This window comes from Pinus tabuliformis, chromosome 7 (genome assembly GCF_031772625.1).
Source record: "Pinus tabuliformis cultivar Carrire ecotype Pingquan chromosome 7, CPIR1, whole genome shotgun sequence".
Classification (NCBI taxonomy): Eukaryota; Viridiplantae; Streptophyta; class Pinopsida; order Pinales; family Pinaceae; genus Pinus; species Pinus tabuliformis.
In genome coordinates, this window is record NC_142293.1 from 792,857,537 (window position 1) to 792,873,802 (window position 16,266).

At 37.5% G+C, this 16,266-nt stretch overlaps 2 protein-coding genes across 5 annotated transcripts in view; one reads left to right on the plus strand and one right to left on the minus strand.

The window, feature by feature from the left end:
- Positions 1-16,266, plus strand: part of MAD1 (mitotic checkpoint family protein) — a 285,271-nt gene that overhangs the window by 91,452 nt on the left and 177,553 nt on the right. The window lies entirely within an intron of this gene.
- Positions 13,307-14,998, minus strand: LOC149249955 (uncharacterized). The gene is made up of 2 exons (XM_089458866.1): positions 14,310-14,998; positions 13,307-14,148 (listed from the first exon to the last, which is right to left on the minus strand). Exons 1-2 carry the CDS (start codon positions 14,947-14,949, stop codon positions 13,508-13,510), a joined length of 1,281 nt encoding a protein of 426 aa, XP_089314992.1. The 5' UTR covers positions 14,950-14,998; the 3' UTR covers positions 13,307-13,507.

A 16,266-nucleotide genomic window follows, 5' to 3' on the forward strand; every position in this document is an offset into this window, starting at 1 on the left:
CCCGAAATTGCTTGCCCTCAAGCAGTTGCAGATATGGGTGTTGTAAAATTTGTTCTCCTTCCCATGTGGTGTCCTCCTCTGGTAAATTCTTCCATCTAACAAGGATTTCTTGAATTATTCATCCTCTTAACTTCTATTCTCGTACGACCATGATTGTTTCTAGAATCAATTCCAGTTGTCCCTCATCTAATGGTGGCAATTCGATAGAGGTGGTGACTTCTTGTCCCACAACCTTTTTGAGACATGACACATGGAAGACATTATGGATTATGCTATCGATTGGTAATTCTAACTCACACACCACCTCACCAATCTTTCAAAGGACTTTGTAAGGTCAAAAAAACCTTGGTTTCAACTTTTCTACATTTCTCTTCATGAGCGTATATTGTCTATAGGGTTGTAATATCAAGAAAACGAGGTATCCCACCTCAAAATTGCGTTCTGTTTGATGCTGGTTTGCATACATCTTTTGTCGATTTTTAGAAACCTGCATGTTTTCCTTTAGTACCTTGAGAATGTCCTGACTCTCTTGTATCCAGCCTTTAGCAATTGGCGCGTTGCTATCTCCAAAATTCTTGTCAATAAAGGATGGGGCATCATACTCATATAGTGCTCTGAAAGGCGTCATCCCAATGGATAATTGGTAAGTGGTATTGTAGCAATGCTCCCCAAGGTACAACCATTTGATCCATGGTTTTTGCTGACCTATCACATAATTACGTAAGTACCTCTCAATTCACTTATTTACGTTTTTTGTCTGACCATCTGTTTGTGGGTGGTAACTAGTGCTAAGGGTTAATTATGTTCCCACTAGCCTATAAAGCTCTTGTAAGAATGCACTCATAAACCTGCTATCTCGATCGCTAACTATATTTTTGGGTAGTCCATGGAGTCTAAAGACTTCTTTGAAGAACAATTTTGCTACTTGTTTGGCCGAATACTCAGTTGAGATTGCAAAGAAGTGTGTGAATTTCGTCAACTTGTCCACCACGATGTAGATATAGTCTTCGCCTTGTGCTTTAGGTAGCCTTGTGATGAAGTCCATTGAGATGCTCTCCCATTTTTGTTTTGGAGTTGGTAGAGGTTGTAGTAGATCTTCAGGGTGTGTGTGCTCGACCTTATTTTGTTGGCATGTCACGCATTCCTTGACATATTTCATCACATCTTCCTTGAGACCTTTCCATGAAAATCGTTCCCTAACCTGCTAATAGGTTTTGAAGAATCCTTGGTGTCCAGTTGATGGAATGTCCTGCGTACCCTTCAAAATCTTCTCCTTTACTGTGGATTCAGGAATAAAATATATCCTGTCTTTATAATAAATAATATCATCAACTATTTTGTTGAGAAATGTAACTAGTTTCAGTCTTCATAATTGTTGTACTCATTTCAATATGTATCCTATGTAACAAATAAGAAAAGAAGAAAGAAAATTATTATTCAAAGCATGGGTTTCATGCTAATTATCAATGGTATTCTAGGTAAAAGCATGTTCTTCGTGCTTCTAGGGTTTGTTAGGTCTTAAGATTATTTGTCACGAGTCAATGGTGTCAACATCATGTTTATAAGACCCTTTCGGGCAATTTGTAATTGTAAAAAAAAGAATTACTTTTGAGTCTAGAAAGTCCTGGAAACTCCAAGAGTACAAGTCGGCCCTGGGATCATCAAGTCAGCCTAAAGGAGGGAATTTGACTCGTTGAGAAAGCTATATAAAGGAGCGACTGAACTTCATTTGACACACACTCAATTGGAAGTTCAATCTACAAGAAAGAGATCGATCTATAGCTGGGAAAGGCAGAAGAAGGAGAGTGAAGGTCTAGGAGAAGTTGGAAGGATGGAATTTCTTGTTTTTGAGCTCTATCTCTCTCACACATGCGAAGCTCTAGGGTTTCTATGTTGTAGAAATAGGCGAAGTTGCTGTAGGATGAAGTGCAAAATCTGGTAGCTGGAAGAGGAAAAGCCCTTATCTTGACCTTGTTGACCTTGGGAGAGTTGTCTTGCTCTAAGTAGGTCTCTGGTGGAGGCCATATTTGGGTTTCCAAGAAGCTGTTAGGACGAAGTTGATGGGTCAAAGTTGTAGATCGAGTAGCAGTGTGTAGCTGGCAGGTCGATGTTGCAAGGTGTAGCAGTTTGGTGCAAAATAAAGGAAGGACTTGAGAAAGGGCCAACTTGGTATTGAAAGGACTTGGTCTAGGATTGGGTCTTTGCATCTCATTTGAAGCAGATTCGAAGAAGAGAAGAGTTTCTAGGTTTTCCCCTTGGAAGGGGTTTGCCCTGACTGACAGCCTATATCTGTGTCATCTTTTGTTACTGTTATTGTTCTTGATATTGTTTGATGAATGATCTAACTAGGAAATATAAAGAAGATAACCAAAGATTCATAAGCACTATGAAGGTTAAGGAGAATAAGATATAATAGTTGCCTCTCTACTTTTTCTAACATATTTTGTACTTTTCATAATGTATGAGTTTGTCGCTCAATGCACATGCAAACTAGTTTTTGGCGATTCTGCTGAGAGGTGAGCCTTCCAGTATTTTGCAAGCTCCATGAGGGAACATGCTGCTTGTTTCCTAGGGAACTCAACTCTAATCCCATGTTAATTTTCTTAGGGCTATATTGTTCTTTGCTTTAGATAATTGCATTTACATATTGCATTCACCCCATTATATCGTAACATCATCAACAATTATGTAGAAAGAACAATAATACCAACAGTGCAATGGAACAGTAAATATCAACAGAAGAAAAGCATACAAAATAGGGGCACTAGGAGTTAGGTCAGAGACTAGGGAAAAACCCCACAAGGGGGAAAACCCAACCAAATATTTCTTCTATTAGATATTCATCAATTATTCAACTGAAATACAAAGTACATCCATTATGAGATACATCAGACATATCTGGCCTCCTAGGGCTAATCCAAGTCAGTTCACAACTTCGATTGTGAATTGACTTCCGGTAACCAAATGAGTCCAAGAAGGGGGCTACCATATCATTGCGAGAAACAATATCCATATCATCGATAAGCATCTACATCATCATAGGATTAAGTTCTCTGTCCAAAGTTACTGCCATCATATAAGGTCACATCCATATGAATTATATCATAATTAATGTCCTATGTGAATCAAGATATCGTGTCCCTTGTAACATAAACAAAGTCAAAGTATGTACTGATACCATCAACCAACAAGGGTTAAGCATAGTCATGGTTCATTGTTGTCAAGAGATGAAGTCAACGCACAACCACATGAAGCTTAAGAGCAAGAGCACAGTCATATATCTATATATATATATATATCTAGACACAATAAGTTCTCTGTCCAAAGTTACTGCCATCATATAAGGTCACATCCATATGAATTATATCATAATTAATGTCCTATGTGAATCAAGATATCGTGTCCCTTGTAACATAAACAGAGTCAAAGTATGTACTAATACCATCAACCAACAAGGGTTAAGTATAGTCATGGTTCATTGTTGTCAAGAGATGAAGTCAACGCACAACCACATGAAGCTTAAGAGCAAGAGCACAGTCATATATATATATATATATATATATATATATCTAGACACAATAATGTAACTGTTGAATCAATACATGAAAGAGTTATACTGTAATGTTAATTCTAAGGGACAATCCATCGTGATGTATAGAGGGATACCAAGATAAGTGCGAACCATGCATATGAGATAGAGAGCCACCATATCATATTCGAGCGATGTCATCACAATGTAGTTATGTCAATGTAACATATATCACGTACCATAGAGTATAGGAACTGCAACTAAAAGAATTCGAACTGCAAACAATAGGATGAGAGCCAAGGAATACTACCCACAGAGTATAAACAAGCAAACTGTAGTAATAGACCACTGCAGTTCATTTGCGAGCCTCAGAGATCAGTGTAATATGAACCTCATACATCACTGTAATACGAGCCTTATATCTCTATTGTGTGAGCCTCAGATCTAGACATGTGAGCCACAAATATAGGCTAATGCGAGCCACATATATCACTGTTGTACGAGCCTCAGATCTGATAAGATGCAAGTCAGTGAGATCTCAAATGCGAGTCATACATATATAGGAGTTGTCGGATACCATACTAAACTATAGCGATTACTGTGATACATGACCCACAGAAAAAGCGATGCCTCATATAAAATACGATGCGAGCGATACATCTCATTGAACAGTGCCAATATAATAATCTTAGAGAATTACGATCCAATAATTCGAGCTAGAGAGGCAAGGAATGCGAGTCAACATAAAGGTATTGCAAACTAAGGAAAGCGAGCTTCAAATATAAAGGAAAATTGCGAACCATGTAAATATAAGAGCTTCCCTTTTAATGAGTATGAGTCCAATAGCGAGTTTGCAATCTTAATCATATGAACCATAAAAATGAGCCATAACATTTGCACTAAAATATAGCCTCAGACCTTTTCCATTGAGAGATCCAAATTTCACACTTTGAGAAGAGGGTCGATCAACATTTATATACTTTCTCATAATCGAATTGATGTCTTAAAAGGGCCAAACCGACTTGACATACTTGGAGGGAATTATTTTATTTTTGAATTTGTCATTAATATTTAAATATATATTTCCAAACCCTTTTATAATTACTTGTCTAAATAATTTTTTGTCCAATTTATAATTCTTCCTTTGACTGATATAAATTTTCTTTGGGGTTTTATGGGCTTTCCTTGGGGCTTAGGGTTTCCCTTGGGGAAATTTGTCCCGAAGCTGCCCAAATTTCAACAAATGATAGCTTAGTAGCCTACCATCATACATCAATAATGCTCCCATATATCCACTTGTGCTTGTCTCGAATTTGATGCAATTCTGCAAATTGGGCAATGCGAGAACTAATGATTGACTAATCTTCTATTGTAACTCTCCAGAAACCTTCTGTTGATTATTTCCCCATTGGAAACTCTTGTTATTGGCTATGGCATCGAGTGGTGCAACCACAACTGAAAAGGATGTTATAAACCTTTAAAGGTACTACGTTACTCCGTTAAAGCTCCTAACATTAGTGGTGTTGGTAGGAGTTGGTCACTTGATGATAGTCTCCATCTTCGTAGGATCAATCTGAAGTATCCATTTGCTAGTCATGTACATTGAGTATACTAAGGATTTTTGAGGAAATTCACATTTCTTAAGGTTTTCCAATAGTTGATGATTTTTCAAGGTCTCTTGGATGAAATGTAACATATGCTCTTCCCAAGTAGAGTTGAAAATAAATATAACATCCAACTACATGATTACAAATGAATCTAGAAAGGGATGCAATGCACATTCATCCAACACATAATAGTAGTTAGTGCACATAAACCAAAAGGCATTACGAATAATTCTTATAGACCTTGCCTCGTCTTGCAGGTGGCCTTCGTAGTGTCTTCCTCATTACTCATGCCTAGTAGTATCTTGATTTGAGACCTAGTTTGTGTTAGTTTTGTCGCTGACAAGTGTTATAGGCTCAAGAGGTGTCATTGAGGCTAGAGACACAAAGGAGTTAATTATCTCCAAGCCCATGTATTTTTTTAATTATCTCCCAAGTCTGACTTAGGAAAAGTGAATAATTAATTGATATTAATTGTGGGATAAGGTTGATTTTCATCTAGAAGCTTGTAAAAAGTTTCTAAGACGATCTTAGCCATTGATTAGATCAAGTGAACTTCTAATCGTGGCCATTCATTCATGAACGAGAGATCCTAAAGGAGATCGATGGGAAACTTTGGGGATCATACAAATATTCAAGTAGGTGATTTTTAGAAGACACAAAAGGGTTTCAACAACAGTGATTGAGGAAAGATTTTCCAGAGATTCTTGCTATCAATATTTTTGTAGGAGGTTGAGTTTTTCTAGTGAGGCTGTGAGTTTCAAGAGGGAGGTCGAATTTCTCAGGGAACTCGTAGGAGGAGGCCGAGATTATTTTCCAAAAGGCAGTGCAAGTCTTCTAGAGGTTAGATCGAGCCTTCTAGTGCCAATGCGAGTTCACTAGAAGGCAGTGTGAATTTGTTGGAGGCCATTTGAGTCTTCCAGAAGGCAGATTGAGTTTTCCAGAAGCTAGTGTGAATTGCCAGAAAGAGCCAGTGCAAATTTCCAGAAAGAGCTAGTGTGAATTTCCAGAGGCCAGTGCGTGTTGGTGGAGGTAGTGCGAATTGTAGAAAAAGGAAGATGTGGTGTTTTCCAGAACAACAGAAGTAAAGAAGTATTTTTGCCAGAGCTTTGCCAGTGTTATGGAAGCAATTGTATTTTTCTATAGCTGTTTATTTGTTGAAGATAATAATAAAAGCCCTCAAATCATAACACCACAAAGCATGTGCCCCCAAAGTCTTTCTATTATTAGTTCAAAAAAATTTCCAGTACAAAATTCCAACAGAGCTTCACTTAGCGAAAAGTTCAATCTCACAATTTTGTGCCTCCAGTGAGGAGCTTAGAGCTCAAGTTATAGAAAAAATGAGAGGAGATCCCTTCCAAGTGGAAAACGTCTTGGTCCAAAGTGAAAACGGCTAGATACAAGAGGAAAACAGCTAGATCCATGACCACAAAATCGTAACCCTTGATGAGCTTGCACAAATCTTGAGGAGGAGAAGTTGTTTGCACTGGAGGAGTAGCTATGTTGAGTAAAAATTTGATCCCAGAGTGGTTTGGACCACTTAAAAATATTCTTCTCCTTTTTCCTTGAAAAATTCTCATTCAAATTAACAAAATGGGACCATCTCTCCAACAAAATCATTTTGTTGGGACATTTAACTTCTTCCTTGGACCATTGAATTTTTTATGTAGCTTAATTTCCTTGATTAATGGAGATTCCATCACTTTTTGACTTGATTCTCTTCTTGGGAAAGTCAACTTCATTTTTTAATCATTTTCCACTTAGAGTTTTTTTATTTATTTTTCTCTCATTTTATTTTTTGGCTAATTATTTGCCAGTTTTTGCAGAAAATTGAAAAAGAAAAGGGATTTGAAGGGTAAATACACATTTTTCGACCCTCAAAGTGTGTCTAAATAGAAAGTTGAGGTGTAGAGGTCTAATTTTGATTACTCATACCCCCCAAAATTTCTACGAACAACACTTATTCCATCATATATCAAATTTACATAGAAAAGTCCCGTCCAACGAGAAATTTTGACAATTAAAAATTTGCACTTAGATTCAACCAAATTCCATGAAACTTTAGAGATGACCTAGTATGGTAATATACATTAACTCTATACACTATGACTCACCTAAGACTTTACCATCAAGTTGCACTCTAGCTTTGGGCTATATCTGGGAGAAAAGCTCAACTGATTATAAGTGTTGAAAAACACAAATAATGGGTTGAGGGAAAAAAAATCCCTAGAGTGAACTCACTTGCTAGTATATTCCTAAGCTACCTAGGCCTTTTACGTCTCTTTTTTCATCATGCTAGAATCATTTTTACAACATCACTGTAGGGTTGTGGAACCTGTGCAATAGACTAAAGAGAAGAAACAAATGAATTTATGGAATTCTAGGAATCTTACTTGACATGGTGATCCTAGAATGCTTTGATGTGTGCTTTGATCGTGGAACCTTTGACAAATCTTCAAATGCCATTTCACTGTTTAACATCTGGCTCCACATGGGGATGCGCACTTTCATGAAAGCATGTGAGGATCTAGAATCTACGTCCAAGTCAAACAAAGTACATTAAGTAGCACCCATTCAAATATATAACCAAAAATCATCATATAAAATCAATTGCTGAAATAATAACACTATTATAAGATACATCAAATAAAAACTATTCTAATAACATGAAATAGAAATCTAATATAAGAACATGAAATAGAAATGTTGAAATGAAATCTAATCTAAGAAAGTAAGGTTAGAGATAAAATACGGAGGATGCCCCATGCCATTAGATGTTTATGATGAAGTCCATCTTGAGAACTTTCCGACTCACATGAAGATCCATGAGTTTTTTCTCTGATGTGCGACGTCCAATCCTAACTATCTTGGGACTTTGACTCACCCCAATGTTAACTTGTTTGTGGCCATCAGATCTACCAAGCCTCTTTTTTTTTTAATTTTCGATTTTTACCTTGTTGAGGCTTAACCATGTTTATTACTGATGATTTATCTTTTATATCCCTTTTTCTTTGAGTACCAACTCTGTTCGAAGTTAGTGGCTTATTTTCAACTTCTTTTTTCTTTTCTTTTTGGTTAGTTGCAATGGTGATGATGATGCAATTACTGTCAAACCTTTTTCCTTGTCTTAAAAAGGTGTTGATGGAAAATCTGAAGTATCTAAGTATTCTACGGGATGCCCCACCTTTTCACTATTCAAACCTTGGGCATCTGGGGGTCCTTCACATGAAGTCTTCTTTTGAGCTCCCTATCAAGTCTAACAAAACCACTACTTCTAAGTGAGGGAGTAGTAGCTTAAGATAGATCCATTTGAAAGCTCCCTCTTAGATCTGCGACCCACTTCCTGTTGGAAAATGTAACTAGTTTTAGTCTTCATAATTGTCATTGTACTCATGTCATTATGTATATCTTATGTAACAAACAAAAGAAGAAAGAAAAAATATTATTTTCAAGCACGAGTTTCATGCTTCTTTTAATTGGTCGTCTAGGTTAAGCATGTTCTTCATGCTTCTAGGGTTTGTCATGTCATAATATTAATTGTCATGAGCCACGAGAGTCAATGTCATGTCTATAAGACCCATCTGGGCAAGATGTATCACGTAAAAGTATTTATTTTGAGTCTAGAAAGTCAAAATAAGCCTTCTAGCACAAGTCGACCTTGCCAGTCAAAGTTGGCCTAGAAAGGGCTAATTTGACCACTACACAAGGGTATATATAGAAGATAACTTTGACCTCATTTGCACCAATTCACCAAGTAAGTTCGATTTGCAAGAGAATAAGAAGAAATCCAGAGTGAAGAAGCAAGAAGATGAGGAGGAGATCATAGTGGAGGAAAGAGGCCAAAATTTGGACTTTTTTGCTCACATGTGCGAAGGGAATTAGGGTTGTTGTGCTGCTACAGGGCCGAAGAGTTGCAAGTCGAGTTGCAGACTCGAATTGCAGGGCTAAGAGATGGATTAGAGCTGATTTGAAGGATGTTGACTCTTGTTAACTTTGGGAGACTTTGACTTATTCCAAAGGATTTGTTGGAGGGCTGGCTTGGTGCTTGGAGGAGGTCTTGATTTTCTCATTTGCTTGAAGAAGTTCTTTTGGGTTTTCCCCTTGGAGGGGTTTTGCCTTGGCTTGGAGCCTATATTTCTGTCCATTATTCTTATTATTTATGCTCTTGATAATTGTTTGATGAAGAGAACTCAACGAAGAATATAAAGAAGATTATATAAGATCACAAAATTTTATCAAGGATAAGGAGAATTGTTTTTAATAGCTTCCTTACGAGATTCTCCAACACTTCCGATAGCAACATACCCCAAGTATTAGGTACACCAATCACAACAATGTCCATAATAATCATGATATCCAGGTAGGCAAATAAATGAACCTGTAAGTGTAAATCCTTAATCGAACGATGAACTTCAATCCTTTTGTAATCCACGACACAAATGTTTTGATATGGTCTAGATATTCTTAAATTAAGCTATTCCACGACCCTTTATGGTTAGGATACTAGCTGATGCACTTGAATCCAACATGCAATTATATAGACGAAAACCATTGATTAACAAGGTGATGAAGAATGGCTGATGATCCTTATTACCTTTATCCATACTCTGAAGAATCAACAGAGCATCTTGATAGCCAACTTCAGGCTCCATTTCTAGAGGGGAATCAATAGCTTTCAATAATTTAGACTCTGGGAGGGAATCTTCAAAATATCCTTTATAGGAACCAATATCTTCGCATTATTTATCCATTCTCCCAAGTCAATATTAAGACTAGGATTAGAAACCCTAGGGGAAATTTGAGTCTCACTTTGCTCCTTATTCCTTCTTTGATAAGTTAATCCCTTATCTTTCGTAATCTCCAAAATCTGATCTGGAGAAGGCTTTTCCCCATACAACTCAGTGACCATGTCTCTTTCATTATCAAAATTATTCACACTATAAGAAGATTGAAGAGTCTTCACAAATTGACTTTTCTCCACAATCTCCATCCAATCTTCCATAGACAAGTGATGCTCCTTAACAACAACATTAATTTGATCACTTGTCCCCGCCATTCCACTTTCAATGATTCTCTTCACAACATGGTAAGTAGCCTCATCACGAAGATAATCATAAAGTCTAAAACATGGTGGAGTTTGATTAACCATGTTTCCAGATTCAAGTGGGTTTGGTGGCCTATGCTCATTAGGAGGGCCCCTCTTCTGCCATCTATCATTACTTCTATTATTCTGAAACTTATTTCCTTGGGACCTCTCCATGGCAACCAAACAATTTGAAGGGCGTTCATTTGATTCAAATGATTAACTTCCATGGTCTTTATGAGTTGTGTTAATTCCTTAATGGGATCACTTTTAGTTTCCTTAACTTCTTTTCCTTTGGACTCATTCTTATGATGACCCCTAGTAAATTGCGAAATGTTAGACTTCTTGGATGCTTTTCTACAATTCTGCAAATATTCAGCTAAAGTTTGAGCAACCTTTATATCATTAGGCTTAACGCCTCTTAGCTCATAAGAAGTTTCAACTCCATATGCATCAATATAATATATCAAAAGAGACTTTTTTGGAGGTTTAGCATCTTGAGGCAAACTTTTAACAATATCATTAAATTTCTTATTAAATTCCTCCACTATCTCATTCTCATTCTTCTTCATATGGCTAATAGCATTAAGCAAGTGCTTTTCTTCTCTTTTATCTCCATATTTCTCATTAAAGGCACTAATGATGAATCTTAACGAATCAAAGGAGTTAGCATGAAACTCTGTGAACCATTTCAGAGCATCCTCATCCAAAGAGGACAAAAAGTCTCATCTTTACATCCTCATTGTTAGCATTGTTACACCATTTGCTCACACAAAGGTTGAAGTTCCCGAGGTGAGTTTTGGCACTAATAGCATTGTTACCTTGGAATGAAGGCAACTTCTCGATGGCTGTGTCCAAAATAACATTTAGATAGCCATTAATGTTAGCAAAATTACAAGGAGCAAACAAGTCATCCATGATGTCTTGTTCAACTTGACCTTGTAAAAGCAAATGGATATCAGGAAGTCTACGAGAAGAGAGCTTGTTTAATCTCACTCTAAAAACCTTTTCAAGATCAAGAGTGGGGCTAAGCAAGCTACAAAAGATGAACCAAATGGAGTCGCTACTTGAACAAAAATCTAACTCTAAAAATCCAAAATGCAAAACCGAAAGTAAGTTGTATTCCGGGTCAAAGAGGAATTATCCTTGACAACGATGCCAAAAAGATGTTGTCCATGGAATTGCACACCTAGAAATGTGGGAAAAATCTTCAACCCTACAAAGTGTGTGCTTTGTGGCAACGCTCGGAGAAGGGGCTGTCACTTGATCTGAACTCTCTCCATTTAAGCTTTCTCCTAGCTAAGCTAAGGGGGGTGGTCCCTAAGGAAGATTCTGAAGTATAACTTGTTAAAGATTACAAGTTCTAGGAGACAGTAAATAAAGCTATAACCATTCAATGTAACTTGAAATGAAATTAGAGATTAATTTAGCAAGTATAAATGTTTATGAACATATAAATATCAACAATATAGATTTAATTAATTTAACAAAATATCTTGCAAGATAAATTACTAGAGACCAATGCTAATAGATACAACTTGCAAGAGATATATGCTCAAAGGGAAATCACAATACTTGCAATAAAAGGTGATCCTCAAGATACAAGAATGGGAAGCTACAAGACAAGTGTTAGTGAATCAAAACCACAATAGATTATATACCAATTTGAAATATGAGCAACATGATGGAATAAAACTTGCAAGAATGAAAACTTGTACTTAAAGGTAGATGCTAAATTATGATATAACATTTGAAGGACAATTAGCAATTAGCAAATGAAAATGAAATAAACAAGTACAAAAATATGCAATGTTTGCAAGTGAATGAGATGCTTACAATCCAATTTATATAATAACCAATTATGTGCAAAATGAGCAATGTTATGTGTGAGTGTGTGGAATAATGAGTGGTCTTGTAATTTTTAATTAAATGCCTAATCTAAGGTTTTGATATCCTGTCTGTTGACCTCTACTGGTCAACTACCCATGCAGTGCACCCCGTTTTTCTTGATAGAAAGAAGCAGCACCTGATCAGCATGTCCGTGCCATCTTGCATCATCAACAGCTTGATCATTTCAGTTGTAAACCCGGTCTGCATGTATGAGTTGTAAATAATCTAAGCAGATCATGAGTCATTGGCCTAGGTAGACCTAACTTTCTGATGATAATCTACGTCTCGGAAGGTTTTTCGTCTCACCGATCCACGGATCGGCAGAGTTTTCCTTCAAACCTGACCCCAAAGCCGGGATTGATTTTGTCATTAGAACTTTAGGAGAATCCTAGTGTGTTGATCGGCTAGATTATCGTTGTGTCGCAGAACTGGGTGTTTTATGAGGGTCTGTATTAAGTGGGCTTGTCCCCTTGAGATGTAAATTGTAAAAGTCATGATGTAATGTGTCTTGAGGGTCGAGAAATGTTTTAAATCCCCTCATGAGTCCTAAGTCCTAGGTCCTAGGTGATGTTTCCGAAAGCTTAGTTCAGTGATCCATGTTAAATGAATTAAAAAATTAAAACATGAATAAAAATAATAAAATAATAAAAAAATTAAAAAAATGAAGCAAAAACCCTAACTAATAAAATAATAATACTTTAAGTTAATAAATCGACGGATGAGATCAAGAGATGTCTTGATCCTCATCAACGGTCGAGATCATTTCTACATGGATCACTCGAACTAGCCGTTAGGATCATTTCCTTTATATAGGGTCTTAGGTGGTCATTTCAAGGCATCTGATCTGTGAGTCTGTACTGAAAAGCTCTCTTGTAATCTGATTTTTTGTTTAATAAAAAGACTTTGGGGTCCAAATCGTGTTGGTGTTACTCTCTGGAATTGCTGTGAGATCTTTAATTTTCTGCATATTTCAGTTTTCAGCCATTAATCATAGCTTGTTTTTAGAGTAGTGTGAGCCAATGTTTTACAACTCGGACTCGGACTCGGCCGAGGATTGACTCGGACTCGGACTCGGACTCGGTAATGACTCGGCCGGCTCGATTTCAATGACTCGGTCGTTGTAAAAAATACATTAAATATTTATTTTTTTTATAAAAAAACATAATTTTAAATATTTTAAACATAATTTTAAAGATTTTCATTCAAGTTTCCAAACACACAACATTATAATATACATGGAAGACAACATATGATCAAAGTAGGCTCATGAACCAATCCATTATATCAAAATGGTACGGTGTACCCAATGGCAATAGTAAAACTAAATACATAGTCAACTGTAGTCTGTCATACATGATCAAAGACTCAAGAGTCAAAACAAAATACAAATAACCAAGGAGGCTAGTAGCTACTGCCAGAGGAGCCAAGATCATCTCGACCAATCTCTGGATCATCATCATCAGAGTCAGACAAGGGGCCCCATGGCTCCTCCTCATCATCATCGTCTCCAACTGCAACTGTAGAAGTGGTGCCAGTACCACTAGGCTGTGCAGCAGATGCAAGCTGAGATAGAGTACAAATGCGGCTGCGCTTCTGTCGTGGCTGAGCAGAGGAAGCACCTACAACTGGAGTCCTACTAGCTGGCTGTGAGACTGAGGCTGGTGGATTGGGATCTGCATTCAACTGAACATGCTGCAGTGGATCTCCAACATCAAGTGATTCAAGATCCTCATCAGGATCAAACTCTGGTAGACGACTCTCCACTACCCAATCTGATGTTGGGTCAATGTCTTCCAACACAATGGGATCTGAATCAGGTCTTTTGTTCAGCAATTGGTTCCGTCTGAGCCGAAGGTTGTATTGGACAAAAACTAGATCATTCAACCGTTTTTGCTCCAAACGGTTTCTCTTCTTTGTGTGAATCCTCTCAAATACAGACCAATTGCGCTCACACCCAGATGCACTGCAAGTTTGACTCAAAATACGAATTGCAAACCTTTGCAATTCAGGGCACTGGCCACCAAAGGCCTCCCACCATTGTGCTGCAAAAAACATAGGAGTGTAATGAATTATGAGTTAGATGAAGGCTGAAGCTCAACAAAATTACAAATTATATCTAACTTTCAAATTATAAATGATTTAACAAACTTTAATAAAAAAAAGTAAAACCATTAAGAAATTGAAAATTGAAATTTTTGTTTACCTGGCTCATCTGCTTCTCTTGCAATCTTTGCTAGGTTCTTCCCAAAGGTACCTGTTGCATTGCTGAAGGATGTGACCTGCTGATGTATCAGCAGCTGATCAGACTCCGATGGGACCATGCGCTCAATGCAATCAACCAGTCCATCTCTGACCTCCCCCCTCAAAGCTCCTGACTCCTTAGCTTTATAATGATACCGTGGGTTCAAAAAATACCCAGCTGCATGTATAGGGCGATGGAGTTGATTGTTCCATCTTTCATCAATGATTGCCCAAATGGGCCCATACTTTGCCACTCTATCCTTGTATGCTGTCTTTATTTGCTCCTTTGCTTGATCCATAGCCTCATAAATGAAGCCCATAGCCAACCTTTCCCCATCCACCAACCGCAACACCTTAACTAGTGGCTCAGCAAGCTTCACAATCTCTGCTGCCTTTCTCCAAAAAGTTTCATCATGGACTTTCCTTTTCAATTCTCTGCCTTCTGGTTTGTTAGACCAACTGCTTTGATTCCATTCATCACTGGAAAACATCTTTTGCAAGTTTCTATGTTGGGAAAGCATAGATTGCAATGTCAAAAAATGTGTAGCAAATCTAGTGATGGCAGGCCTAATGATATCCTTGCCTCCAGTGTGTTTCCTCATGAGACTCAAAACCAGTGTATGATTGTAGATAAATTTTGTTATGCTTTTGGCATTATCTACAGTGTTTCTGACCTAATCTATTTTTCCAATATCCTCAAGCATGAGGTCTATGCAATGTGCAGCGCATGGGGTCCAAAAGATGGTCTTGTGTTTTTCCTCTAACAGTCTACCAGCAAGAACATAGTTAGAGGCATTGTCTGTGATGATTTGAACAACATTAGCCACCCCCACATCCTGAATAACCTCAACCAATAGCTGAAACAACAAGTGGCCATCTTTTACCTTATCGGATGCATCAACTGATTTTAAAAACATGGTTCCCTGTGGGCAGAAGGCAAGAAAGTTTATGATGGTACGGTTTCTTTGATCAGTCCATCCATCTGACATGATGGTACACCCTGTTCTTGCCCATGATTCCTTGAAATCTTGCAAATACTCATTAATTGATTGAATTTCTTTCTGCAAACGAAACCCCCTTAGCTCTTGCATAGTAGGGCCTTTGAAGCCTTTTCCAGCAGCATGTATGGCCTCAAACATAGGCTCATAATATGGTGAACGAGCAGCATTAAAGGGGATATCAGCATCATACCACCATCTAGCTATGTAGTCACAAGCAGTCTCCCTCAATTCTTTCTTCCAATGGTCATCTAAAGTGGGCTGAGCAAGACCTTTACTAATACCAACTTCAGGACCATGTGCATCTGATGGAGAGGAGCCTGAGTGAGTGAAAAAACTTTTGATAGTCCCATCACCCTTCATTCTACCCTTTCCCTTATCTTGAACAGAAGCAAAAGAGGGAGGAACATAACGGAAAGGGTTTGATGCATCAGTTTGAGGGATAGAGGAAGAACCCTCAAACTCATAGTGGGGGTTGGCAGCCATCATTCTTTGTATCTCCCTCTTCCTCCCAATTTCAGCCTGTATCTCTTTTTGTCTAGTCTTTTCTGCATTAAATTTTTCAAAGCTTTCCAACAAATTCTTTCTAATCTCCCCAATTTCCTCAGATTTACATGCAGTAATATTGCCTTTAATCCCTGCCAAGTGTTGTTTCAGCCTATTAATCCCCCCAGGACCTGACTTAATTTTCCTATGGCAAAACTTGCAACACATCTCACTATCAACCATTTCAACATATGCCCAAGCAGGATCTTTTGCTCTAGGTGCCATTTTTTGACTAGGAAAACAATCTGAAAATAAAAAAAAAAAAAAAATTTGATTCAATGTTCATTTATTTGACTAAAAACACTCTCTAAGCTATCTTGATATGCACCTAAAATTTACTAAGTAAAAACAGATTTATAGAGGTGGAAAAAAATA

Bases quoted from the DNA above. Each gene is read 5' to 3' on its own strand.
- LOC149249955 (XM_089458866.1), bottom strand. From the start codon at position 14,949: ATGAGGAAACACACTGGAGGCAAGGATATCATTAGGCCTGCCATCACT. The intron at 14,149-14,309 runs GTAAACAAAAAT...TGTTTTTTGCAG, and splicing joins AAGAGAAGCAGATGAGCCAG to CACAATGGTGGGAGGCCTTT.